This window comes from Colletotrichum phormii, assembly GCF_030913505.1.
Source record: "Colletotrichum phormii strain CBS 102054 chromosome Unknown BDP81scaffold_5, whole genome shotgun sequence".
In the NCBI taxonomy this organism is placed as follows: Eukaryota; Fungi; Ascomycota; class Sordariomycetes; order Glomerellales; family Glomerellaceae; genus Colletotrichum; species Colletotrichum phormii.
Genome location: NW_026851447.1, coordinates 792,046 through 818,620, shown reverse-complemented (window position 1 = coordinate 818,620; position 26,575 = coordinate 792,046). Strand labels below are relative to the sequence as shown.

At 54.8% G+C, this 26,575-nt stretch overlaps 9 protein-coding genes across 9 annotated transcripts; 6 read left to right on the top strand and 3 right to left on the bottom strand.

Annotated features, from left to right (window-relative positions):
* Positions 1 to 1,245: 1,245 nt before the first annotated feature.
* BDP81DRAFT_178689 (helicase associated domain-containing protein) lies at positions 1,246 to 3,578 on the bottom strand. The gene is made up of 2 exons (XM_060582245.1): positions 3,501 to 3,578; positions 1,246 to 3,448 (listed from the first exon to the last, which is right to left on the bottom strand). The coding sequence occupies exon 2, from the start codon at positions 3,411 to 3,413 to the stop codon at positions 1,290 to 1,292; it is 2,124 nt and encodes a 707-aa protein (XP_060448128.1). The 5' UTR covers positions 3,414 to 3,448; positions 3,501 to 3,578; the 3' UTR covers positions 1,246 to 1,289.
* A 740-nt stretch (positions 3,579 to 4,318) lies between these two features.
* Positions 4,319 to 5,927, top strand: BDP81DRAFT_391613 (uncharacterized protein; the record flags this gene model as incomplete). Its single annotated transcript, XM_060587564.1, has 4 exons — positions 4,319 to 4,339; positions 4,438 to 4,783; positions 4,856 to 5,416; positions 5,482 to 5,927. The coding sequence occupies 4 exons, from the start codon at positions 4,319 to 4,321 to the stop codon at positions 5,925 to 5,927; spliced, it is 1,374 nt and encodes a 457-aa protein (XP_060448127.1).
* Positions 5,928 to 9,952: 4,025 nt separating this feature from the next.
* On the top strand, positions 9,953 to 14,045 carry BDP81DRAFT_178624 (ankyrin repeat protein nuc-2). Its single transcript, XM_060582244.1, has 8 exons — positions 9,953 to 10,309; positions 10,383 to 10,467; positions 10,712 to 10,834; positions 10,898 to 10,948; positions 11,013 to 11,814; positions 11,872 to 13,278; positions 13,336 to 13,661; positions 13,717 to 14,045. Coding segments are annotated over exons 1-8 (2,979 nt in total). The 5' UTR covers positions 9,953 to 10,307; the 3' UTR covers positions 13,900 to 14,045.
* An 85-nt stretch (positions 14,046 to 14,130) lies between these two features.
* BDP81DRAFT_404254 (uncharacterized protein) lies at positions 14,131 to 15,136 on the bottom strand (the record flags this gene model as incomplete). Its single annotated transcript, XM_060588904.1, has 2 exons — positions 14,844 to 15,136; positions 14,131 to 14,741 (listed from the first exon to the last, which is right to left on the bottom strand). Exons 1-2 carry the CDS (start codon positions 14,944 to 14,946, stop codon positions 14,131 to 14,133), a joined length of 714 nt encoding a protein of 237 aa, XP_060448125.1. The 5' UTR covers positions 14,947 to 15,136.
* Positions 15,137 to 15,523: 387 nt separating this feature from the next.
* Positions 15,524 to 16,300, top strand: BDP81DRAFT_458969 (cytochrome oxidase complex assembly protein 1-domain-containing protein; the record flags this gene model as incomplete). The annotated part of the gene is made up of 2 exons (XM_060593487.1): positions 15,524 to 15,698; positions 15,813 to 16,300. 2 exons carry the CDS (start codon positions 15,524 to 15,526, stop codon positions 16,298 to 16,300), a joined length of 663 nt encoding a protein of 220 aa, XP_060448124.1.
* A 252-nt stretch (positions 16,301 to 16,552) lies between these two features.
* On the bottom strand, positions 16,553 to 17,602 carry BDP81DRAFT_458968 (50S ribosomal protein L3; the record flags this gene model as incomplete). Its single annotated transcript, XM_060593486.1, has 1 exon — positions 16,553 to 17,602. One exon carries the CDS (start codon positions 17,600 to 17,602, stop codon positions 16,553 to 16,555), a length of 1,050 nt encoding a protein of 349 aa, XP_060448123.1.
* A 348-nt stretch (positions 17,603 to 17,950) lies between these two features.
* Positions 17,951 to 18,429, top strand: BDP81DRAFT_391608 (uncharacterized protein; the record flags this gene model as incomplete). Its single annotated transcript, XM_060587563.1, has 2 exons — positions 17,951 to 18,258; positions 18,333 to 18,429. The coding sequence occupies 2 exons, from the start codon at positions 17,951 to 17,953 to the stop codon at positions 18,427 to 18,429; spliced, it is 405 nt and encodes a 134-aa protein (XP_060448122.1).
* Positions 18,430 to 20,635: 2,206 nt separating this feature from the next.
* On the top strand, positions 20,636 to 21,848 carry BDP81DRAFT_313403 (mitochondrial carrier domain-containing protein; the record flags this gene model as incomplete). The annotated part of the gene is made up of 4 exons (XM_060583887.1): positions 20,636 to 20,843; positions 20,951 to 21,373; positions 21,427 to 21,579; positions 21,634 to 21,848. The coding sequence occupies 4 exons, from the start codon at positions 20,636 to 20,638 to the stop codon at positions 21,846 to 21,848; spliced, it is 999 nt and encodes a 332-aa protein (XP_060448121.1).
* A 601-nt stretch (positions 21,849 to 22,449) lies between these two features.
* BDP81DRAFT_421159 (uncharacterized protein) lies at positions 22,450 to 26,125 on the top strand. Its single transcript, XM_060589902.1, has 5 exons — positions 22,450 to 23,144; positions 23,215 to 23,331; positions 23,392 to 23,664; positions 23,722 to 25,481; positions 25,538 to 26,125. Exons 1-5 carry the CDS (start codon positions 22,929 to 22,931, stop codon positions 25,707 to 25,709), a joined length of 2,538 nt encoding a protein of 845 aa, XP_060448120.1. The 5' UTR covers positions 22,450 to 22,928; the 3' UTR covers positions 25,710 to 26,125.
* Positions 26,126 to 26,575: the final 450 nt, after the last annotated feature.

Here is a 26,575-nt window from a genome sequence, read left to right as displayed (position 1 = left end):
GGGCCCTCCGGGTTCCTCTATCTGAAGAGAGACAGAAGCATTCCGTCTGAGAGTCTATATATGCATGTTTCCGGAGAAACAAGCATAGACGTACCTATGTCTTGTCTCACGTGTCACTCGACAAAGACAGTGTCACCTCATCCGAGTGCGAGAACAATGAAGCCACCCGAGTTGTCATACAACGTCGTCGAATTCCCCTTGACCCAAGACTCAGGGGTAAAGCGGCTCTAAACTGGCTAGACCAGCCGCTCATGATGAGGATGAGAAATAGTCAATCCCGTTGCTGTGCTTGGCGAACCAGTCAATAAACCCAAATCACAATTGGCATCGCCCCCAGTCGAGTAATTAAGCTAATCTCGATGGATCCTCCAAAGCTTGGTCATTGGCCGAGAAATCTTGATCGGCCCCGTCGTCTTGGTCTGCTTGAGATTCACTGCCAATCACAATGCGCAGTGTTCGACCGCTATCACTCTCAGTCTGCAGCACTCGTATAATTGGCGTATAATCGGTTACTGTGCCGCTGTGCAGATGCGTTTCATAAAGTTGTGGTTTTCTGCACAATCTCATTTCTTGTCAACTACCTTAGTTGTGTAGATTTGCCTATCCGTACATCGATAATCGTATCTGTACGATACAGAAAACTGACTCCTGAGAGCAGGAGCCTCCACTCGGTATCTCTGACCGACGGCATCAATTTCGAGCCCTGCAACGCCACCATGAGCTTGCGGTAGACCGTCGACACTGCCCTACGGTTGCACTCGGCCCGCCCTATCAAAGACAGCGGTAGCGATTCGGCCCTGCTTCAGATTCTCACAATTCTCGTATATCTGCCGCAGCTCACGGTTAAGTCTTGAATCCTGTGAGCTGGGCCAGTGTCCTCAACTTTGAATGAATACGAACATTCTACTATGTATCCGTCTTCTGTACGGATATTGGCAATGGTCGAAAGTTTCCATCACCAAGAAAAGTCTGAAAGTTGCAATAGCCTCATGTCTCCCCCTGTGAGGCTCTGCCAACGTGGCATAACTCATAGCCCTGCTGTCAAGAATACGGCAGATTCTTCACTTCTTCGAGGCTTCAAATGCCCAGCCTCATCGAAGCCCCCCCGCCGCCCTAATCTCGTCTCATCTCGCCCTCGTACCACAAGAACAAGGACCCCTTCCTCCTCCTGCTGCCTCCCAACTTTACATCCCATCCAGTAATCCCAGTGTCATCGTCCTGTCCTGTCCTGTATCCCGGTATCCATCCGTAGGCTGTTCCTCAACTTCCTCCTTTTTTTTTTTCTCTCTTCACCGCGTTTCAGCTTCAGCCTCGTCGCGTGCCCGCCGCGCCGAACTGTCCGATAGCTGATAGAATTCCGGCGCGTACTCCACCAGCCAAGTCTTTTCGATTTTGGTCATGTCCCGTATGAAGATCTTGTTGGCCGTCTCCATGACCTCGTGGAAAATGACCCAGTCGGCCTTGCGGTTGAACATGAGCGAGCTGGGGTGCGCGTGGAGCGTCGTCTCGCCCGAGACGTTGCGGAACGTGCCGTCCGGCTGCATCCTCGCCGCGTGCGCAAAGTAGCCCGTCGTCAGGCACCGCCGCATCTGCTCCGCCTTTGTGGAGTTGTCTTGCTGACTTTGTTGTTGTCGTGAGCCCGGGCCGGAGGGTCCGTTGTCGACGGTGATGCCGAATTTTTCAAGGTACCGCTTCAACTGCGCCCGTATGCTGACGGCCCGCGTCATGGTCTTGAAGTTGAGGTTGTTGTCCCGGCAGAACTTGGACTCCTTTTTGCCCTTTGTCACAAAGGCCTGGTAGGCGTTGAGCAGCGTCAGGTGGTCGCCCTCGTCGGCGGCGAACTTGCGCCGCGACAGCTCCATCTGCTTCCTCTCGCCGTCGTGGTGGAACCAGACGTTGTTCCCGCCGGCGCTCGTCATGGCCGCGATGGTGAGCATCTCGCTCAGGCACCCGAACGACTGCGCGCCGAGCAGCGTCTTGGCCATCATTGGCTCGACGGCCAGCTCGACCATGCGGTAGCCCAGCGGCTTCGTCAGCTTGGCGTACTCGTCGAGGGCCCCCAAAGAGTAGAGGAGCTCCAGGGCTTTGGCCATGAGCTCCGCGGGCGGCGGGCTGAGGAAGTTGAAGCGCAGGACGTTGTCGATGCCGAGGGCCTTGAGCTGCAGGATAAAGGGCGCCAGGTTGGAGCGCTGCATCTCGGGGACGGTGACCTCGGGGAGGGCGAGGTATGCGTCTTCCGTGTAGAGCCGGAAGCACTTGCCGGGCCGGGTGCGTCCTGCGCGGCCGGCACGCTGAGATGCCGAGGCCTTGGAGATGGCGGTCGAGGTGAGGGTTTCGATGCCCGTACGCGGGTTGTAGGCGCGCAGCTTGGCGAAGCCCGAGTCGAGTACGTAGACGATGCCGTCGATTGTGATGGAGGCCTCGGCGATGTTGGTCGCGAAGACGACTTTCCGCGTGCCCTCGGGAGGCTTGTCAAAGACGTACATTTGTTGTTCTGTTGAGAGGCCCGCGTACAGGGGCAGCGCTTGTAGTGTTTGCTGGCCCTTGGGTTGGTTCGGGTCCAGCAGGCGGTCGGCGACGGCCTGGATGGCGTTGTCGATTTCTTCGCGGCCTGTGAGGAAGACGAGTATGTCGCCTTCGGACTCTGTTGTGTGTATGTCGAAGACGGTGGAGATTGCCTTTTCGACGTAGTCCTCGGTTGGTGATTCTAGGTAGAGGACGTCGACGTGATGTGTTCTGCCCTCCAAGCTAATGATCGCACCCTTTTTGTCGTCGTCGTCGTCGGCACCGTGATTTCCATCCTTGTTCTCGGGGGCGTTGACCGTCTTCTTCTGCTCGTCTCCTGGAGAAGTTGTAAAGAATTTCAAAAACTCCTCGGCCTGGAGCGTTGCACTACTGATGATGATGCGCAACTCGGGTCTTTTCTTGAGAATCTTCTTGAGCAGTCCCAGGAGGATATCGGTGCTGATGGAGCGCTCATGGGCTTCATCAACCATGATAACAGAGTACCGTGTCAACAAGGGGTCAACAAGTGCCTCCCGGATAAGCAGACCGTCCGTCATGAACTTGATGCGCGTCTGCGCCGAAGTAAGGTCCTCGAACCGGATAGCGTAGCCGACTTGCTGGCCAATCTCACAGCCAACCTCCTCAGCGACGCGGAGTGCGACCGTTGTCGCCGCCACGCGGCGCGGCTGCGTGATGCCGATGACTTTGCCGTCTGCGCACCATCCCGCGGCTTCGAGGAACTGGGGGATCTGCGTGGTCTTGCCGGAGCCGGTCTGGCCGACAACGATGGTGACTTGCTTGGTCTCGATGAGGTACAGCAAGGCCTCACGATGCTTTGCGATGGGGAGGAGGGCCGATGGCTTGTGTAGGGCCGGGATGAAGGCCGAGTTGAGATCGAAGTCTGCCATGGTTTGATGAGAACCGTTTGGCTGTTGACTAGAGACTGCGTAAATGTGTTAGAAATGAGTGATGTTTATTCAGTTTGGTGATGATACCTTCAGATACTGGCAACTGACCTTACATCTATCATCAAAATGAGGAATCTCGTGCAAGTCAAAAGGTCCGTCACCTTATATATCTCATTTTAACTGACAGCTTCTCTTGTAAGTGTGGTTTGGCCTCACAGTTGGCCTCGTTTGTCAGTGGTCGTCGACATTGCGGGTTGCAATTTAAGCTGAGTAGAGTGTTACCAGCTGTGCACAAGTGGTGATATCTGGTTCCACCCCACTTACTATTCTAGGACCTTCAGTGCTGAATGGCTGACATAATACTATGCCTCTGATGCATCGAAATTGGCCGTTTTATCACTCTTGAGCTATGATAACTACTGCATCCATGCTCCTTGACATGACTTATGAATAAACAATATTGAGTGAAGCTTAGATAGCCAAAAGAGCAGCAGCAGCAGTAATTACGACGATAGAAGGAAGTTGTCAGTATTACGGATACTTGAGCGGTACAATCTGACGGCAAGTGTGGCGGCAGGATTGTGGCTTAGCATCAAGCTCAAGCTGGCGCCTAGAGGTTCCCAGTTCCCCAAAGGGGGCGCGGCGTCATCAGCTTCGTAACCCACTTTAATGTCATCTCGCCAGCTGCTCTCCAGTCTCCAACCCCTCCGTCCGGGCGCGCGCATTCCGCAACGTCCTTGCACGTAACAATCTCGCGAAAGCAACCAAATTACCCCCTCCTCCATCCTCGAGCGACTTTGCTTGCTAGCTACTCCTATTCTTCTGCTGGGGGACCTTCATCTTGCACGAAAACGATCCCTCTCCCAAGGAGAGAAGAAGTACAGGAGAGCGACCGAACAGTAGTCATGTCTGCCCCCATCGAAACAGTGCGCATATATCCCGTCCCCCGAAACAAGCCCAAACTTCATGCGGGTGTACCCTGTCGACCTGTCCAGAGAACTGACACCTCATCTCTTTTTCCTAGAACAAGCTTACTTCCTCGAGCGGGCCCGAGTCGCCTACAACAGTTCGACCCTTGGATCTATCCGACGACGAAGACGTCCAGGAAACAGGTATTCTCGGCGGTGAGGCTCCTACTACATCCCAGGCTACTACCCCCAACACCAACACCACCTCGTCCAACATGGCCTCCTCGACACCCCCCGCCGCCGCCGAAGCGGCCCCACCAAAGCCCCCGAGGCCCTCCGGCGAGACGCAGAAGACGGAGGACATCTTAAAGGAGGCCTTCCCCAGCATCGACATCTCTGTCATCAAAGCGGTCCTGAGAGCCAGCGGCGGAAAGATTGATCCGGCATTCAATGCCCTCCTGGGTACGTGTCGCGTGACCCTATCGCTTGCTCACCCCCCGCTCCCAAGTTCTATACTGATGAGCCCCGATATAGAAATGACCGACCCCGATGCGGCCCAGGGCGAGACCACCGACGAACAACCCCCTCCCCAGCCTCCCCGCCCCCAGGGTGGCGGCCCGCAGCTATCCCAGCTCGAGGCTGACGAGCTCTACGCGCGACAGCTGGCGGAGCACTTTGACAATGTCGGCAGCTACGAGGCTAGAACGTCCAACCGGAGCCCCGGCGGCGGCGGCGGTGGCCGTGTGAGAAGGCAGCAGACCGGCCTCGAGCCCAGACCGAACTCCGAGGACCGCGAACCCAACTTCTTCGACGACGAGTTGCCGGTGATTCAGGAGAAGCTCCGAAAGGGGTTCGTGGAGACGCAGGGCAAGGTCAACAGCTGGATCACCACAATGAAGAAGAGGTTCGACGAGGAGTTTGCCGACGAGGACGAATCCAGCCAGCAGCGACCGGGTCAAGGTCAGGGTCAGGGCCAGTATGGTGCTCGACGACCCGGCGAGTCGAGCCGCCGGAGCGGCGATTACGAGAGATACGACGCCGACCCCCAGGTGCTCAGCGACGACTTTGCGGGTATGAAGTTTACCGCCGACGGAAGTAAGTCCCGATGCCCCTTTTTTCACTGCCACTAGCCCGCGCGATGCTAACAAACGAAAAACCAGCCCCTCTCCGCGATAACAACAGACCTCTGTCAAACCCTGACCTCTACAAACCCCCTCCACCCTCAAAGTCGCCCAAGCCCCACGACGGCCGTCACGTGGCCTTCAGAGAAGGCGCCGAGGAGATTGACGTGTACGGCTCGTCGCCCAGACGCTCCGCCGAAGACCTGTCAGGCTCAAAGACCAAGGCCAGCAAGTGGCAGCCCCTGTCGACGGTCGACCCGAACCCCATCAGCGACAACGACCCCTTTAGCCTGGGCGACAGCGAAGACGAGCGGGAGGCAAAGGAGAAGGCCGCGTCCACCAGCAAGGATACTACTGCCAAGGACGCCGGCGCCAGCTCGGAGGACAGCGAGAGGCTCAAGAAGGCCGCTGCCGAGGCCATGGCGGATAGTCTCGTCGAGTCCAAGAGCGGCGAGGCGGCTGGTGCTGAGACCAAAAAGAACTGAAGATTTTAATATCAAGAGCGAGGTTTGGACTGTGGTGGTCTGAGGAGGGAAGGCGGCTTTTGCGTTGATACAATACTTTCATTTTCAGATATCCAAAACCTCCCACTCCCATGGCTTGAGCCACAATGGCGAAGACAGCCTGGACAACAGGGGGGGGGGTCTCGGGAGGCATGGCGAACCTGGGATTTCATGATTCCCCTTTCCATTTCACTAAGAAACGTACCTTTAGTTAGGACATCTAAATTGAGAGTATCCCGCGATATTGTTACTGCTGTCCATGTTTCTCACCCGTTATCGAAGAAATCCAAAATCGGATTTCATGTTATCGCTTAGGAACCAGGCCGGTTTGCCGACTTGGCGGTGGTGTGAGTTGGAAGTTGGAACACATAGAAACAGGAAGGTCACGCGGATCTTGCATACAAAGAGGCGTGGTGATGATGATGTACGGAATAGACACCGAGGCATACAAAGCATACCGGGATAGACCACCCGCAAAAGACCCTTGTTTGGTCGATCGGCCTCTGACGTATTTGTACGTCGTGAACATGGCTGTCGTTCATAATGCGGCAAGCAGCGGATGGGAATGGGGGTCGCGGCCTTTTCCCGCATGGCCACTTGCCAGGTTACCTAGGTTCAGGTTGGTCCGCGGATGCAAACATGTCAAGGTAAGGTAGCATGCAGCTGATATGCCCCGCCATGTCGCTGTTCCATTCCCGAACAGCCGCATCTTGATATAATCCATCCGTGGCGGTAGAAAGGCCCAGGCGAATTGCGAGGAGCGTCCTTCGACTGCTGATTCTGGCTTTTAGGCGAGATGCTCCAAAAACGCCCCATGCCCCAGTTGACAGTTTCCATACTCCACGATGACCTCCGGAATTCCATACCCGTCCTCGGGCTTTGATGGGCTCCATGGTGGTCTACCGCTAATTGGCTCCTATATCCGACCAGAAAACAAGCATTCTGATTCGCAAGGGTCGACAACATAAGTTGAGAAACTTGTCAATAACAGCGGACTGGGAATGGATCGTGCCACCCGCTTTTTGGGTCTACAACGGCTTGTGAAGCGAAGCGAAAGAGCGAGAAATGGCCGCCGCAAGTTGGATGCCCCTCGCGGGTTGAATTGCCCCGCACTACATTCCTTGGACGGGGAAGTTTTGGTGTGCTTTTTCTGCCCACCACTCCGGCTGGTTCCGTATTGATGCAGGTTGCTGGAGCTGCTGCTGCAAGTCTGGGCATGAAACATTCCAACCGGTTAGAGCTGAGGCCCTTTTTTTCGTAGCCATAGCGATTTGGTGAAAGCCGGCAGGTCTACTGAAAAAAGATGGTTGGAGTCGATCGTTTGGAACGGTATTTGTCGCACTCAAGCAGCACCCCTCAACGGGACGTCTCGGTGAAAATGGAAGTCCATTGGGCCGTATGGAGCTTCGCCAGAATGACCCTTGACGCCGAGTAGAGCCGGGAACTGAATGGCAGATGGAAAATCTCGGATCCATCCAGCCTGACAATGAACCTCAGCCCGAGAACCAGCACAGGTGCAGAGGGAGTTGAGGTTTCGTCTCGGAGAAATATAGAGGTAGAAAATTTCCAACGGCTCGACGCCCGAGTTTTTGGCAGTGTGCGTGTGCTGTAAGGAAGCCTCTCAGCCTTGTCCTTGGCACGTCGAGAGGAAAACGTGGTTCATGTGCGAGCCATCATTGGCTGGCGATCTGAAGACTTGGCTACGGGGGAGAGCGAATCAAGCGCATGTGTGGGTGGGAGGGGGACTCCACGGGTGTTCCTTGAGGGTATGTACATGTTGTTTGGTACCTATTGTCGACGTACTGCTGCCGTGGCCCATCGAGGTACTGCTGGTGACGACTGCGGCTATTGAAAAGTAGATAAAATGTTGCTAAATGGGGGGAAGTCTACTGTCTGGCACGAGAGACATGGCCGTTCAGAATTTCAGACCCCTCTTGGATCCACGCAGAAGCCATGAAAAACGGCACACGTGCTCGGTTTCTGTGATATTATACACTGCCAGACGCAATGCGTTGTTGAACTGCCAGAAAGCGGGTACATTTGACGGTCCAGGTCGTCCGACTATTTCCTCGTTTCCGAGATGGCGCGAGAACTTGCCCGAGTAGGTAGGTACAAGCAGAAGATACTCGCTTTGATGTTGACCCGGACAGACAAGGTCGGAAGACGGTAGAGGCGCAGGATACGACAGGTCTGATAGGTAGGTGATAGGTTGTAGGCGAGATGTCCTTTCAAGGGATCTCATCGTAGGTTGATGTTGAGAGACTTTCCAAGTAGGGCGAAACGGCAGGGCACTGGGCAAAAAACAGTCAGAGAGCCACACTTGATCCCTTTCCGTTTATCGAGTCTTGCCCATCTGAGTGGATGAATCCTCGCAGCTCTTGCAGTTCTTGCAGGTGCAACGTCGTCTTCAGTGCGCATTCCCGCAAGGGTGGTAGGAGTGACATGAGAAAAGGTACCCCGCACCTCACAGCTAGACAGGGGAGGGGCTGATGGATGCTCTTGCACTCTTGCTCTCTTGCACGCAGCACGGGCAAGAAAGACCAGACGCAACTTCCTTCCCAAGCACGCACCGTGGCACCCAGGGCCGGCAGGTGAATCCACCCGCTGGACCGTCGCTGGTACTCCTCGGCCCTGCCATTGGACAGACCGATACCATGGTTGGCCAAGACCCCGGCCGGCACCCATTTGCATTTCACGACTTTGACTGCCAACTGCCTCTGCCACTACGGCCTGCCCTGCTGGCCCATCGTCTTGAGAGAGAGAGAGAAGTGAGGAAAGGTAGATACACACAGTACCCCCTGATCTGGACCTCTTCTGCCTTAAGTTTCTAGAGTCGCATCTCACCTCTCACTCAACACCCCCATATCCGAAATCTAGATCTGGGCTGCCGTCATTCTTACCGCCGCCGCCCTGCAAACTTCGACATACCGATGAGGTAGAGTTGCAGAACCGTACAACTCATCCATCTGACCTGCCCTCGGTTTGCCTAATTCGACTTCACTCTCAAACGACACCAAGACCGACGCATATGCCACTGCTGCAACTTACTGTAGCTTAAGACATCATTGTTCTCACTCGAAAGAGCCTAGATTGAAGCAATCACCTCTTGAACCTGCTATCTTGACCGGTAAGCATGAATGTCTCCCAACAACCAATCTCGTGATCTGCTCCGATTCGGCGCAAGTCTGTTTGCTGTTACCATTGCCTTCCTTTTCCATAAACTCCAACCCACGTTACCTTTTTTTCTCACCCTCGATCCATGCTTTACTGCTTCTTTTGCATAATCCCTATCACCACGGTCAATAACGCATTCGTTTCCTCTTATTCCCCAGTCAAAGCAAGAAACGGAGCCAGCACCCTGGACGAGACAACGTTCTGGTCCCCGGCCGCGCCTCGTTTTCCTAACCTCACCCCCCGTTCAACCCGTTACTAGATCTGGTCCTGGCTCAGGCCTTGCTTTCCTGATCGAAGACAAAAAAAACGGGTGCGCCAACCGACACTGGCGCTGACATGGTATATTGTCATCCACTGGCAGCCAGTCCCTGCAACCATTCATCGTTCTCTATGCCCCCACGCAGTGTCTAGCATCGATAACTATTACCTACTCGTGGCACCTACCTTATTCAGAGCAAACGCCTGACCATGTCCATGTTCTGAGAGCCGCGTGCGTTGTTGTCCCTCTTTCTTCAGAGCCTGGTTGTCACCGAGGCAAGCCCGGGATAGCTTCAGAATACCCCCACCCACTCACTACCTTACCCATCTTGCTTGCTATGCACTAGTTTCTTCATGGGTACTGGTCTTAGATTCCTCTTCCTTCGGCGTGCTCAATTTTCAGCCATAGGTACTCGGTGGCTCTACTGGCCAAGCGGTCATCTTCTCGCACGAGGGATATCTCCCGATCGTCGTCCCCTTTAGTCAAGACATTCAAATTCTAACCCAAGCAACAGCTTTGAATCCTTCCATCAACTTGGATCTTTGCTGGGCTTTATCACTGCCCCGTCTACCTTACGCGGCAGGATTCTATTTCGCCGATCGCCAGAAAGGGCCTTGATTTCCTCAACTACTCGTCCTATCAGCCTGCGCCGCTGAAGAGCCCCCCACGTGCGGTTCTCTACATCAACTCGTAGCTCTTCCAGACAACTCTGCTACCAGGCGACGTCACTCAGCATACCCTTGTGCCGGTGGCTACTTTGCTTTGCTGCCGCCGACGCATATTCACGTCGGCAGAGCCTCCTGCTGTCATCAGCTTTCTCCCTGCAGACATCCACTGTCAGCTTGCTAGTATTGGAGGGCACGCATACGACTGTCTCTTACAACGTTAATCTTTGGACGCCGCCGTGATCTCACGGGCGTCCGTCCATCATGTCAGTCTCTTTGCCCTAACACTATATCCCCTAATTTGTTCTTACTGGCGAACTTGGGCTGATATCCCAACAGGAAGTTCGGCAAGCAGATTCAGAAGCGTCAGCTTGAAGTTCCAGAGTACGCCGCTAGTTTTGTCAACTACAAGGCTCTCAAAAAGGTACGTCGCGTAGTTCAGCAGTTTTATCTTCAGAATCTATTCCCCTTTTGTTACCCCATTTCCTCGCTCCTCTTCCGCATTGGGAGGAAGCTTGGTATGCAAACCACAAAAAGGAAAAAAAAATACCCTCCAGGATTTAGTCACCTCGTTACCCGATACTGTCCCGTCAGGGGCAGGTGAATGGAGCAAGCCCCCATGGCAATAGCTAATCATATCCGGCGTTACCACTGACACTCGCTACTAGCTGATCAAGAAATTGTCGGCTACGCCCACGCTGAGCGCACAACATGACCCTCTCCGCTCCGCAATATCTATAGACTCCCAGGCTGCCCTTCAGGCCAACAAGGCCACATTCTTCTTCCAATTGGTATGTATCCAGCCATGGGTCAGTGCGATGAACTTCCCACCGTACTTACTGACTCTCGAACAGGAACGAGAGCTCGAAAAGGTCAACGCCTTTTACCTACAAAAGGAGGCAGAGGTATGCAATTATCTCTCCTGTCTAATGAGATGACTTTACCCTGCCAGAACTGACCCCCGCCTAGCTCAAGGTGCGACTGAAGACCCTTCTCGACAAGAAGAAGGTGTTGCAGTCTCGCAATGGTGTTTCCAGGCGTTCAGCCAAGTTCACAACTCTCGAAGAGGGGTTCCAACAGTTCGCCAGCGATTTGAACAAGCTGCAGCAGTTTGTTGAGATCAACGGAACCGCCTTCTCCAAAATCCTCAAAAAGTGGGACAAGACATCAAAGTCGAAGACCAAAGAGCTCTATCTATCCAGAGCAGTCGAAGTCCAGCCCTTCTTCAATGCCACCGTCATTAGCGAACTGTCCGACCAGGCCACTACTAGTCTCCAAGACCTGGGGGCTTGGGCGGAGGGTGACAATGTCAGCTTCGAGCCTCGCAGTGATCATATCGTTAGCAGCCAGCATCTGCTCGGAACCGACGAAGGTGATGCGGACACACTACTACTCGACACGGTCATCTCTGGGAACCTCGAGGCGTTGAGGGATCTGCTGATTCGAATGCGGACGGCTGCTAGCTCATCCTCGGGCTCCGACATCTCTTTAATGGAAAGAGTGACTAGAACTTTCCTTGCCGCCATCCACGAAGCGCCGAAAGAGACTCTTCAGGCTCTCCTCGACACGGATTTGGTCGACATACAGTCGGAGGATGACATTAACGAACGCAATTGCCTGCACCAAGCCGCCATCTATGGGAACTCGTTCGTTCTTGAATACGGTCTGGCAAAAGGTGTTGCTGTCAGTCGTACCGATGTGTATGGCAGGGTTCCGCTGCATTATGCCAGTATGCACGGACGCTTGGACATGCTTGATGCCCTCACGAGTGGTGAGATCTTACAAGTACAGGCAGCATGGTTACGTGGTTGCTAACATAGCCTTACAGCGGATACTTCAACGATAGATTTGATCGACCATGACAACTTTACCCCCCTGGTACACTCAATCATCCACGGCCATCTGCAGTGTGTTGAGCGACTGCTGGCAAAGTCTGCTCGAATCGACCCTGTCTCTGATGCAGATCATGTACCGTTGAATCTTGCCTGCGAGCATGGTTCGTTGGCAATCGTGGAAATGCTCCTCCAGCATGGAGCACAGATCGTTCCCGACACCGAGGGACTCTACCCCCAACATCTTGTAGCTCGGTCAGGCCAAAGGCCAGAGCTCCTGCTTTTGCTCAAGAACTTTGGAGCGAACCTCGATCAGGTCGACAAGTTGTACGGATGGACGCCCCTGGTTCATGCCGCGAGCGAAGGCAACGTTCCCTGCCTCCAAGGGTTATTGGACGTTGGAGCAGACCCCAACATCGTCGACGAAAAGGACCTACCGGCAATGTATTACGCTGTATGGGAAGGCCACCTCGAATGCATGCAATTGCTTGCTCCGTACAACGCAAGAACGAAGGCAAGCCCCATGGTCACGCAGCCCGGTTTGGGGCCTATGATGAGCAGCGGGCCCGACCCGATGGCCCTCGACCCGGATGCCATCCCTGAGCTTGAGCTGCCGCCGCCAATAATACCGTTGCGCCGGTACGGACACAACTTCCTGGATACCAAGACAGTCATCCAAATCAGTTTCGAGGAAAACGGAGACCAGCCTCTAGTGTTCTTCCACGACGGAAAGTACCCTGCCGCCCGACTCACGATTTCGTCCAAGGTTTCCGATCTCATCCCCAAGAATATCATGCTGCCTTTCCAAGAAGATACCCGTATTGTTTCCTTCCAAATCGACAACCTGGAGTCGTTTACACTCGATTTCGACGTTTTCCCCACTTATGGCGCGAAAATCATTGCCAAGACGGTGGCCCTTCCCAACACCTTCAAGGCGCTGCTCAGTAGCTCAGGGAAGTGCTGCCTGCCCCTGTTCGATCCGAGGTTACGCGCAATTGGCCAGATCAGCTTCCACACTCAGGTCATCAAGCCATTCAACGGCAAGCCGCTCGAGATCACGGATTTCGAGACGTATTGGAAGGCGACAAGCCAGTTTGACCGCAGTCCAAGCACATTTGTGACTGGTTCGAGTTTGTCAGGCGACTTTGTCCAACTCTTCGTCCAGCACACCAGCGATGGTGTGCCAGTTTTGTGGCCGAGATGGACGATACCATGTGGTGGAATCGACCTACCAATCTCAAGATTGACAATGGAGCAGTTCAATACGATTACGTCAAAGAGTCCCAGCAGAGCCGAGCTGGCATCATTACCAACAAGACCTCTGGACGCAATTGCAGACGTTCATCGGGTTCTTGCGACGGCAGGTATCCCTCTCAATGAGGCGCTGGCTCTACTCCCGCATGGTATGCATGTCAACATCCAAATCTTGTACCCGTCACTGGACGAAGAGAGGTCACTAGGTCTGGGTCCATCGCTGGATCTGAACACATTCGTCGACTCTCTTCTCACCATTGTGTTTGACCACGCCCGCGCTCAGCGAGCACAGTCCCTCGAGTCGGTTCGCTCTGTGGTGTTCAGTTCATATAACCCGAGCATGTGTACAGCGCTCAACTGGAAGCAGCCAAACTTCCCCGTGTTCCTGTGCAATGATTTGGGACGGGAGGACGTCATGGCGCCGCCAGACATCATTCAGAGCCACGGCAGAAGATCTGCGTCAATCAAGGAGGTGGTTCGGGTTGCGCAAGGCAACAACTTCATGGGCTTGATTTGCTGCTCGCGGCTTTTGGTACGTTCGGGCCCTAGCGTGAATGACTGCGATGTTCTTACTGACTGTACAACAGGAGATGGTCCCCGCCTTGGTGGACGCCATCAAGTCACACGGGCTTGCGCTGGTCACCGACAAGTCGCTGGATCCGTCGTCAACAAATTCCTTGACCGATCCGTTCCCGCGGCTGCCCAAGGGGGTGGACGGTGTGCTCAAAAGTCACGGTGTATTGCGCTTCAACGAATCCATAGACGTGTAGAATGTTGTAATTACGTGTCAGCAAAAGTTAATAGACTTGCGTGCACTCTTTTTCAATCTCGATTTGTAGCCCGACTTCGGATTTTTTTTCCTTCCCAGCGCTCGCTCCATAATGATACGTCATCATTCCAGCATAAGTCGTAAAGTAACTCCTTCCGTCCCGTGGTATTCGTAGTAAAACACAAACAATACACATACCCGCCGTCCCGTACTTATGTACTTTGCTGTAAGCTTACGCGCCCTTGAATCCATACTTGAGCGAGGCCAACTCCTTCTCCGGATCGACGCTGCCCATGACCACCTTTGCGATCAGAACAACAACGTACACTATAGCGGGCAAGTTCCCCAACCCCACGTGGCCAAACGTAGCCTTGTCGCTCGACTTTGTCGCCAAGCCCGCCAGGACGAGCATAGCGCAGAGCCCGAGGTTGAGGTACGGTAAATACAGCTCCAACGGACCTTTTTGCTCCTCTGCAAACGAGAACGAACTCCGCCTGCGTCTCCTCTGCGTCGTCTGGATGGGTTGGTAGGACGATGGACCACCAGAAACGGACGAGGTCGAGGACTCGAGCGAGGAGGCCGGGCTGGGGCGCGGGGTCTTTGGTCGGGCCCAAGCTTCGAGCCAGGGGATGCCGGTCGCGCCTGGGGGTTGGGTGTGGAGGAGGTAGGCGGTCGAGAGGAGGGAGGTGAGGGAGAGGAGGGAGGTGAGAGGGGCGGAGAGGCGGGCTAGGTTGAAGATGTAGGGGATCGTTGTTAGGAGGGGGAGGGCGAGGAGGGCGGTTGCGAATTGGGCGTTGCGGGTTACGTTGTCTTCTGCGAGGCGGCGGATGAGGGTTTCTTGTTCTGTGGTTGGGAGTGGGAGGTGTTAGTTTGGTGTTGGAGATATTGATGATGGGATTGAAAGAGAGGCGAATGGGGAGGTTTTTTGGGGGGTGTCTTGCGTACCCTCTTCATCCATGGCTTCTGGCTGTGAGTCTGCTGAATCGTCGTCTGTGGGATAGTGGAATGTGCGCCGCAGACGAGCGGCTGCACCTTGAGGTTCTGCCATTTTTGGTGTTTGGGGGGATTTCCGAATGCGCGATGGTTGTAGCGGATCGCTGGTGTTTGTGTAACGAAGTCGGAGTTGGTAGAAGCGCAGACACCTGGTCTTGTAGTTTAACAAGTCTAGTCGATGAAGACAGATTCGTAGAAGCCTGGGTAGGTTGGTAGGCTACCACAGGTAACAGTATTGAAAGGTGTAGATGGAGCTTACCCTACCTCTCGCGGGGGGCCGTGACCACTCAGCCTTATGACGCGCGCCAGCTGGACAATGTGCGACAGGGGTCTTGAACTGGGGGTCTGATTGGTTGGTGTTTATCGATTGCTTTTTTCTTTCCTCTCCAAACGCCCGCGCCAGGACCCCGGGAATTTTCTTTGAAAGAGAGCTTTGGCCCGCCTACCGAGAGTCGAGACCGAACCGACCGAACTGACCGAACTTCGCATGGTCTGATTCGGAGCATCCCGAGAATTTGACCCAGACTCCACGATCCGGCATCACGAAATCCAAACCGACCACACTCCACGGACGCGGTAGCCCAATTTAACTCGAAGGGCGCCTGGATACCACAAGGCTTTAATTTTCGAGCATGTTCTCAAACACAGTCACCGGGAGGTTCGCCTTCTCGCTGCGCAGCGCCGCCGCGAGGCAACGGCAGCAGCCGCAGCAGCTCAGAGCGCAGGCTCAAAGGAGATGGGCGACCGCGGCGCCCAAGCCCGGGTCAGGACCGCTGATGGAGCGGCGCGCCGACCGAGAACTCCCAGGTCCGCTCCCCGTCTCTCTCTCTCTCTCTCTCTCTCTCTCTCTCTCTCTCTCTCTCCCCCTCCCTCTCTCCCCCGTTGCCGTCCATCCACTGACCTCCAATCCTACACAAACAGACCTCAACCAAATCACCTTCCGCTGGTCCCGCACCCTCCCCCTCTTCGCCGCCGCCATCGCCCTCAGCAGCATCGCAATCTTCAACTACCAAAAGTCCTCCTCCCCCGTCATCGCCTCGACCCTCTACGCGCTCCGCACCTCCCCGAAAGCCCGCGAGTACCTCGGCGACGAGGTGCAGTTCAAGCACCAGATCCCCTGGATCGCCGGCGAGATGAACCAGCTCCACGGGCGCATCGACATCAGCTTCAGCGTCAAGGGGTCGCGCAACGAGGCCGTCATGAAGTTTGCCAGCTACCGGACGTCGCACAAGGGGTTGTTTGAGACGACCGAGTGGAGCTTGGAGACGCCTGACGGGAGGGTGATTGATTTGCTTGACGGGGCGGATCCGTTCAAGGGGTCGATTCCGGGTGATGATTTGAGTGAGGATGATCTTGAGGCTGTGGTGTCGGCGGCGGAGACGAGGGGGTTCAGACAGAATATCAAGTGAGAGACGGAGACTCGCTTGGGGTGGATGGTTGAACACGGCAGCACTACGGCCACTTAGAGGCACTCTTTAGGGGCTCGTCATCAAAAGCATGCATGAGGCGAAAGTAGTCAAGTCATTGGGTTGAAATTCGGGTCGGGCGAGATAATGACCCTAAAGCTATGCGCCTCTCTTCAGGGGGTGATAAATGTACAACATGTATAGTACACAGACTTTCGTAAACAACAGCGGAGGAAAAATGGGGGTGGACGATATCTATACAAGTGCCGGGATCTCTTTCCTCTCCTTCTTCAGCTCCAAGTGCCTCTCTCTGGCCTCCTGCAATCTCGCCTCGCCATCCACGTTGGCCTCCAACAGCTCCTTCAACTTGTCCTGCCTGTAAGGAAGCGCCGGCGCCTTCCTCTTGACGGCGTCCTGCAGCTTGACGATGCAGTTCTTTGGGCCCGCGACGGCGCCCTTGACGAGCACGACGCCCAGCTCGTTGTCCACCTTGAGCACCGTCAGGTTCTGCATCGTGACGCGCTCGTTGCCCATCCGTCCGGGCATCTTCTTGCCGGGCATGACTCTGGAACCGGAACCCTGCGAGGGGCCGGTGGTACCGATGGTGCGGTGGTTGAGCGAGTTACCGTGGGACGCCTCCTGACCCGCGAAGCCGTGGCGCTTCATACCACCGGCGAAGCCCATGCCGCGGCTGTTGGAGCGGACGTCGACGTACTGGCCCGTCTGGAACCAGTCGGGGAACAGCTGGGCGCCGACGGGCAGCAGCCCTTCCTTGGTGCGGACCTTGAACTCGGCCAGGTGGCGCTTGGGCGCGATGCCCTTGGCCTCGTAGTAGCCCAGCATCGGCCTCTCGACGTTGCGCGGCTCCTTGGAACCCGCGCCGACCTGGACGGCCCAGTAGCCGTTGTCCGGGCGGGTCTTGTTGGCGACGACCTGAACCTGATCGAGCTGGAGCACGGTGCAGGGGATGCGCTTCTTGCCGTAGTAGATGGCCGTCATGCCCTTCTTGACGGCGAGGACGCCGGTGCGGAGGGGCGTCGTCTTCTCGCGGCGGGCGAGGGCGGCGGCGGGACCGGTGGTGAGAACGGGGAGGCCGGCGGTGGGCTGGTTGAAACGGGTGGGCTTGCTGCGCTTGGGCGCCGTCGACCAGCCGTACTTTACACCGCGCTTCGCGGTGAAAGGGAGGAGCTGGAGGCGTGGGGCGATGACGGCCGAGGCATTGGCGGCGGCGGAGCAGGTGTTTGATATCGTCGTCGTCGTCGATCGGAGGAGCTGGAGGCAGCTCGGGGGTAGTCGGGGCGCCATGGTGGATGGCCGGGGGGTGGGATTGAGGGCGGGTTGAGGTGGTCTGGTGTGAGGTCGGCGATGGAATTTTTTGGAGTTGAGGTCGGATCTGAGTGCCTGGGGTGGAAATCTTGAAAGTGGCCCGTGCACCTCCTTGAATTGAAATGGTCACTGAGCTTCCCGGGAGCTCTTGCCAGGGTCTTCTCTCACCTTTACATGTAGTTGACATTTACTTCGCCGTCAAGCATACTACTTAATCATTCATTTAAATGTTTGCTGTTTGAAGAATTCCTGAAGCACAAAATCCGAAATCATTCATCCCAACGAAACTCATCTTCTACAAGGCAAAGCTCACGAATCGAAGCCAAGATGGATAAAACACCTATCATCCATGCATATAGACATCTTTACCGTGAGCTCCTCCGGGCAGTCCAATTCGCACCGCCACACAGGTACACCGTCCGCGACCAGCTGAGGGCGTCGTTTCGCGACAAGAGCGCGGCGTGGGACCCGGAAGTGTCCAAGAGGACACTCTGGTTTATACAGGCGGCTCGCAGAGAGGCCGGTATCGAGCACAAAGTCCTCAAGAACCTCGTTCGCGTGGCGTATGAGAGGCAGCATATGGATACGTGGAAGGTCAGCTACCGCAAGGACTCGGAATCTCGGAGCAAGGACGTGTGAGTTTTTCTTCTGGTTGACTTCCGTTCTGTTTGATTATGAGAGACATGGTCGCTGACGTTGACTCATTCAGCATCCAAGAGGCCAACAACATGAAGGCTACAGCGTATAATCACTATGACATGACGATAAACATGCTGAACAAGTCGATGGGCATTCGACTGAGATGATGGTCTCGTGCAAGTCATCATACTCTTGGCCGAATTGTCACTCTACAGCCTGCACTCATCTTCACCAACGAGTATAGATTTACTCATTTCTGAGGCTCTCAAGCTCTTCTATCATACTGGAACATACAGGCATTGAAGGTCCGAGTAAGTGACCAAACTCAGCATGCCCAGACGGGATCATCAGCCCAGATACCACGCATCGAGGCTTGTTGTGGTGCCAGGGTGGGAAGACGGCGGGAAGACGGAACGGAACACGATAACCCCGAGAGGTCGCGACGCAGTAGGTATTCTCATATCCGAGGGTAAGCCATTGGAGGAAACTGGCGTCGGGGAGAGAAACGATCGCTGGTGCGACCTTTGCCAGGTGGGCGATCTGCAGATGCGCGGGGTCAGCAAGTGAAACGGCTCACCTGTGGTTGGCTAGCACGTTTGGCTACGTGAGGGTTGGAGCAGACGTCAAGCTGTTGATGGCTGCATGGTCGATAATTTGCTGGCGAAGCGCTGCTGGCGCCCGCTTGTATGTTGATTCTTACTGTTTCTGAGCTCATTGTTCTCGCCTCTTGCGGGTCTTTGCTTCAGAATCCCCCCCGAATGAGGCCAGAGACATTGAGACAGTATCACTCAACAGAGAAAACAGTCGAAAGGTGAAAGGGGGGATATGAGTCGATGGCTGCGTCTAGGAGACAATGACGTTCGTCGCACATGGCGGGCGTTCTGCCCCAAAGGTTGGGAAGTGAGCGAGAAATGAGGTACCCAACCTTCACGGACTGAGCTGAGGGCTGAGAGGGGAGAGTTGAGGCGAACCCCCCGTATACACCCCCCGTGTCGGAGCCAAGAGTCTCGGCCGCCAGGGCGGTGGTGGTCGGCCCTTTGCCGGTACGGGGAGATATAAAAAAAGAGTGGTTCCATTAGGGATCTGTTTGTGAGAACCAAAAATACCCAATTCGGAAACAAAATAGCTCGCCCCGTGAAACCGACCCGCTGTTGTCGTAAGGTGGTCGACCGAGTTGTCCGTTTGGACAAGTACGATATCCCCAAAAGCTCGGGTGAGAAAACAGTCAGTGACACTTGAGATAGCCCACCGCGGAGAATGGGAGAGGCGTCTCTGGCTTGTGACGGTGGATTCTTGAAATGGCAGAACTGGCCAATCTGGGCTGATTGGTGTTAGCGGCCGCTACCGGGAGGAACAAATGAGAAGCGCAGAATCGTTGGAGATCCAACGGGGCCCTGGTCCCGTTTCAGTGGACCCAGACACTAAGGCACAGGTATCACTGTAGGTATCTGTTGCTGCGAAGTGAGGTGCGTCCTGGAGATACCAATCAGCAGTGGTACGACTGGTCGCTGGGCGGGGCCGAAGGGGGGCCTCCCAGGTGCGGAAAGGATGCAGCTTTCCGCACCACGAACTGCCCTGGTCCTGCAGCTCTGGAATGGTCGTCGTTTTGAAGGTACCTCCTGATACAACCAGCGCAGAGTCGGAACCTCTCCCGGTCACTGGAGTTGAGGTAAGAAGGGGATGATGAGGGGGCCAGGTGCTGGACTGAGCTTGCCATGAGGTCAGGGAAAAGGCAAGGTTGTGCGCTGTAGTTGTAGCCGTAATCGTACGTTGAACTACGGATACTTAGCTGAGGTGACGCTACGAATACAAGAGTCTGTGATGCGTATGTATCTTTCTACGCCGTAGATTCCCACTGCCGACCCCGCAATCCGAGTTACCTCAGAAGTATCCGTAGTACTAGGTAGTTCACGCCTACACTCTCGACGCTTCTTCCCTTCTTCTCTCTTTCATCCTAACCCGCAAATCTCTCATGGTTAGCGGGCACAACAGCGTCAATTCCCGGGGGTTCAGCTCTCGATTCCCCAGACTGCCTTAAGACAGCTCTTTCTACATCTCTGACCACTCGACTCGTCATCACCACCATCGTTTCTGTTTCCCTTCTGCTTCTCGCCGTCAGTCCTCCAACCTTCGCGACGTCGTCACCCCGTCTGTCGCTCGCCCAAACCAACACTCCACCTGCTGCGCGGTCTGGATGGACCAAAACCCCAACTGGCAAAGGGCCGTATCACGACCGCGCTGAAGACCTTGATCTCTCCCCACGAGATCACCGTCTGAAGGCGCTGCCAAACCGCCACTGCTAGAAGCATGCCAGCGACAGAATCCGAATATCACCAAATACACCATGTTCCGGCCCGCCAACCGACTGCGATCATGCCTCGAGCTCAGGAAGAGCGCCCGCAGAGGCTGGTCAAGCGCTACCGCACCGAGATCGCCGCCAGCACGTCGAGCATGTTCTCGACTGTCCTCGCCTTTCCCCTCGATAGCGTGAAAACGCGAATGCAGACCTACCGATACGAAGGCTTCCTCGATTGTGTGAAGCACACATATCGCACCGAGAAGTTGAGAGGCTTCTTTCGGGGTAAGGAGTCCCTCCGTCCCTCTTCCTCCACCTCCCTTGCACACGCGACCCCTCATCTCGCCCCAAGTCATGATCCCGTTAACTAACCTTCTTTTGCCCCTCACTAGGCGTCCTTGCCCCAATGGCCAGTATCACACTCGTCCGAACCATGTCCTTTTCGATTTACCAACGCGCCAAACATAACTACTCCGGCTGGGTTAAGAACGCCTTGGGATTCGACGTGTTGCAACATGTTAATACGAAAGGCACATATCCCAATCTGTACTCCATTGCCTGTTTTGGAGCTGCCGGCGCCACCGCCGGCTCATGCATCACGCTTCTCGCCTGCCCCTTTGAGTTGACCAAGCTCAGCGCGCAGGTGGCCGTCTTGTTGTCAGACCAGCAAAAGCTCAAGGAAGCAAATTGCCGCGCCACCAATGGACACCAGGTTGCAGCAAGCTACCAGAATAAGGGCACTTTCAAGACCATGCGCAACATTGTTCGCCATAGGGGTGCTCTGGGGCTTTACACTGGCTTCAACTTGCACTTGTGTAAGTCTGCCCAGGCGTACAACCCCATCAAATCCCTCAGCTGACCATTGCAGTGCGAGATACGTTGGGAACGGCCATTTACTTCATGGTCTACGAGAGCGGAAAACAGCTCGGAACTACGTTTGGTGGCGACCACCCAACGACTAACAAGTTTGCGGTTGTCATCTCTGGGGGTATGTGCGGGATAGTATCCTGGGCAATGATATGTATGTGCTTCTCGTATAAGAAACCTCGGGCAAGTGACGCTGATCCTTTGGTAGACCCCATCGACTCGGCAAAGAGCATCTACCAGCGAAACTCACTCTTGTACTCGAAAGGGCAACAAGTTGAGCCGCCCCCGAAGATAGAATTCTTCAAACGAAATATGTATCGCGGACTGGGGGTTTCAATGGGTCGCTCATGCGTCGTCAACGCCATCTTTTTCTCTGCCTTCGAATTCACGAAGAAGCATCTCAACTCTCTGGACGACAACTAAGAAATTATGATTCGCATGAACTACTTGCTAGCTGTGAATGTTGCAGTTGAACAAACGCATACATAATGGTCGATGGCGTTTTGGCTCGGAGGTTGATGTAAACCACCGAGCATATTTGGGACAATGGAATGGAAGCACGGACAGGAACCAAGTTGTAGTTTGGATTCGACTGCAATCAAATGACGATATTGAAAAAGAATGCGATGCTTCGTTGGGTGACCTTAGCCTGTTCAATGTCCGGGACATGATGGCTGCTCATGCCTTGAACATCGGCGCGCCTCGAGCAAGTGAGGGTCTAGACGCATCCTCTGTAGTAAAGTTTCGATTGAAACAACCTCGGTTTACCCGTTCGGACCTCCCTTGCCCAGCCTCTTGACGATTCTTTCGTATGGGCGCTTAATCTCGGTATATGGTTTTAGGCAAGGTAGGCAATTAAGCATGCCTACAAGTAAGTTCACGCACCTGGCTGAAGATCGGTGGGCCCGTGCAGGAACACCCCGCCACTATCATCACGTGCCGATAGTACCTAGCAGGAATCCGAGTTGCGACCCGACTTCTTTTGGGCCTTCCTGCGTCTGCGTCTTCAACTGGAACGTCTTTGCCTCAACCAGCCCTGGCGTTTCCGTCGTGACTTGTGACCTTTTGCTCCCACGCATTTATCCAAGCACCACCGCACGCGCGTCTTATCCGAGTGCAACGAGCTCCTGCCGCAACTGCTTTTGACAAGTCGCAGATTTCCAAGTTTCCGCCGCCTGGAAACTTGAACTTTCCTTCTTGTCTACCGCTTTGCGTGACCACTGCTTTTACCGTTTCCTTCGCGCAGCAAGTACCACTTGCTGACGTCGACGCCTTCGGGAAGAAGGTGCAACTTTGCAGACGCGCGCCTTCTGGCTTGACGTACTTGACTTGGACACCACCCTGTCTCCGTGCTGGCTCTGGTGCGAGACAAAGATTGTCATCCCTTTCACTAACTGTCGTTTTTCATCATCTTTTTTTTTTCTTTCCTGAGGGGCAGCCTTAGACAGCACTTTGGTCTTCGAACCACCATGGTAAGCTGATAATAAAGGAGCATCATCAGACATGGGGAGAGAGAAGAAACCACACCCTGGCCCGGGTACCGGGGCCAAGGATCGCCACCGCAAGGCTGGCAAGGTCAATAAAGCCATTGATCGCAGCGCGCCGCTGCCGCCAGGACTCGTCGCCGCGAAGCCAGTTACTGTGGTCAACAACAGCAAACACCAGTCGTACTTCGAGTTCGTCGAGAACAAAGACAAGAAGAAGCCTCTGCTCTTCCAGGTATGCCGCGCCGAGGCGGTCCCCTCGATACCCGACCCCACGACCACCGGACTAACCAACACTGCGCCAGATTACAACAAACAAAACCCCGCCTCCTGGGATGAGGCATATCCCCCTTGGCAATCCTGAACTGACCGAACGATGCAAGGACATCTCAAGAGAGACGGGGGCCTCGGTCTACATTGTGGTAAGACAGTGTCGAAAATCAACAACCGCGGAAGAAGATTGCTGATCAGATGTGATCTAGACCATGGCCAAGAATAACGCCACGGACTTGAGTCAACAAATTCACCGTGTCGGACACCACATTCGCGAGTATATCGTGGATAGGGCTCTGGAGGAACTAGGACTGGACAGTGTCAACGAGCCGGAGCTCATAGGTCAAGGCGACGCTCAGGTCGAGAAGATTCCCGAGAAACAGAACGAAATCGATAAGCAGGCGGACGCCGCCCTACGAGAACTATTCCCTCGGATTCCGAATACCGACCGGCAGCAGATTATCGACCATGCCTTCCAAAAGGTTTGTGATGCCGTGAAGTTTATGGGTGAGATCGGTAGGTGCTAACAAATACTATAGGGAACAAAATTCAAAGGCGACCTAGTCGTAGGGCTCCAGCAGGACCTGTCTCTGTCGCGGCGAGTGCAGCTTGCCGTCCTGGCACACATTCGACATAACCATACCAGATATGACCAACTCCTTAGGGAGACCACTTGGCATAATGCCAGGCGAGTTACCGAGCAGCTTTGCCTGGATTTCCTCGTCAAGTGGCGAGGCGACGACGAAAATGGCCGCAACCAGCTTGATGAAATCCTTCGCGAGGTCGTGGTTCTCTCTGACGACTCTGACGATGAGGACTCGGGCGAGGAGCCCGACTCTGACTCGTCGGAGGTACTCATCACCAGGTCCCACAACGTTGGCAGAGTATCGGAGCCGGCCGTAGTCCAGAACGTCGCTAACCGCGATAAACGCTTGTCGACAGCGATACCATCACATCCAGGATCCCCAATGCCCCTTGCCACGCCCGGGATGTCCAAGAGGGCTTACAAAAAGGCACGCAGACGGGCCAAGCACCGTGAGCGTAACTTCAGTCGTTATGAGGCTGCTGCAAACGCTGCCTGGGATAACGCCAGACAGCGGCAGCGCGGGCCCGATGATCGCACGAACCAGGCAGGCAGCTCCGTTAGTCACGGAGCGCATCAACAGGGTCCGCCTGTTGAATTCATCGAGAACAGAGTTCCCATGGGGCATATCAATCGCGCGGGCTCGCAGATGAGGCTACCCCCTGCACCGGCCCGCAACAACGCATATGAGCCCAGGCAGCACATGGAAAGTGCCTATGGGAGACCCAAGGTAAATGGAGCTGGCGACATTCCCAGTCTCGGTCCCTCAAACCACGCAGGTGCCCGGGCTCGAGAGAGCAACCAGCTGCAAGATTTCCTCCACCCATCCATTGAGCCGAGATCCCCTGACGGTGTGAGATCTCCATCACGCTATTCCCGTGGCATGGTGGAATTCACGGACCGCAGAGGTGATGAGCTGTACCCGCGTCTGAACTCCCCACCCCGTGGCCCAATGGTACGAGAGGAGCGTTACGTCCATCAACCCCCCATCTACCAAAGTCATCCCATCCATGCGAGACCTTTGCGTGATGGCCAGGACATTGTTCAACCGCTTGAACCATTATATCGCAATGTGCCACAGGATTCAGCTCGGCCACTCGTGTATCAGCAGCCCATGCGAGATCGTGGCCCTCCCCGACCTCAGGTTTACGCTGATAGAATCATCCACCGAGAGGACAATTTGAGACGACGTCAAGGCAGTGTCCCAGGAGAAAGAGCCAATCCCATTATGATTGAGGATCACAATGTTCACCCAGGTACAGTCGTTCTTGGCACAGGCGAGAGCGTTAGGGACAGATTTGGCCCCGATGTTGAGATCCTTGCTGTCCACCGTCCCGGACGTGATCGTGGCCCGGATGCTCAGCGTTTCAATTCAATGGACGAAGGCTTCATTCGCTTACGGGAGAACAACATCAATCAGCGCAATGGACTGGAAGAGGAGGGCTTTCTCAGGCTTAGAGAGCGCCCTGTCGCCGAACCCAGGCATTCTACATATGGTGTTGATGGTCGTTCCCGTCTCGATGACTATCGGACTGCACAACAGCCGCCGTCATATCGACCAGCCGAACCTTCCGGGCAGGCCATCTACGTTAGGCGCGTGGAGAGGCCGCATCAAGCTGATCTAGCCTATCCGGTGCACACTTATGAACGTGTGGAGGCAGTTCGAAATGACGGCCTTGCTCAGCGCGGAGTCCGGTCGCCTGTATATGGCGGAGCGTAAGTTAGCTGCGAAAAGCGCTCGAAATCTACGAACTAACTCGGATCACATATAGGCCATATGAGCATTCGCAACATCACTCGATGCAGGGAGCATACGGTGTCCCCGTTCATCGACACGCCATGCCAGCTCCAGGACCTGAGGATCCGTTTAGGTCCGACCGATACAGGCCATCGCAACCGCGCCAGTGGCCGCGCTCAAATGACGACGTAATCGTGCTCGAGTAAGCACGACTAGACATGGAATATGTTTCCAGCACTGTTCATAATCGTAATGATTATGCAACCATGTGTGGTTAGGATCAGGGATGGCAGCATATGCAAGGCGTTCATGGATTACCAGCATCCGCCGATGAGGGGTATTGTTTTTGAGAATCACCATGGACGGACGGGCGAGGTATAAGTCTTTTCTTCGTTAGGGAACAGAAGGGCCAGTCAGCCAGTGACAGCTTGGGGAGGATGCATGGAAGGAGTTGTTAGATATGATACCCAAAGACGATGAGCATAAACTGCTCTCGTCTGCGTTTTAGTGGAGGACTATGGATGGGAAACCCATCCGAATGAGAACATGTTAAAGAACCACATCGAATTCATTGCACGACGGAAAGCACCGTTACATATCTTCGTGGATATGCTGACATGACTACGAGGCATCACCCTCCGTCTCAAGATGTCACACTCACAATAGTCCCTTTCGGAATTTCCGTTGGTCACAACACATGGCTGTCCTGCGCGTACACGGGCTTGGTAGGGTAGTCGAAGTTTTGTTGATGATTCCGAGGATACCCACCCAGTCTGCGGTAGACAGCGAGCAAATAGCCAAGCCATCGTCGAGGATGATGATGCGAAGAACAGCCAACAACGATTTTCTATTCCGGGCTGTTCCGAAATCTACAATTGGTTGTCAGAAGCGGGAGCACTTCATCTTATTGCCTCTCGACTTATCGAGAGCATCTTTCTAGTCTACCCAATCAATCAATCAACCGCTTCTGGACGTCTGGATGATGGATGAGTGAGTGTAAGTAATCCTCAGTTCTTCCCTGACCCCTCAGTGTCAGGGGAAAAAAAAGGAGACTTGTTCGCGCCATCAGATT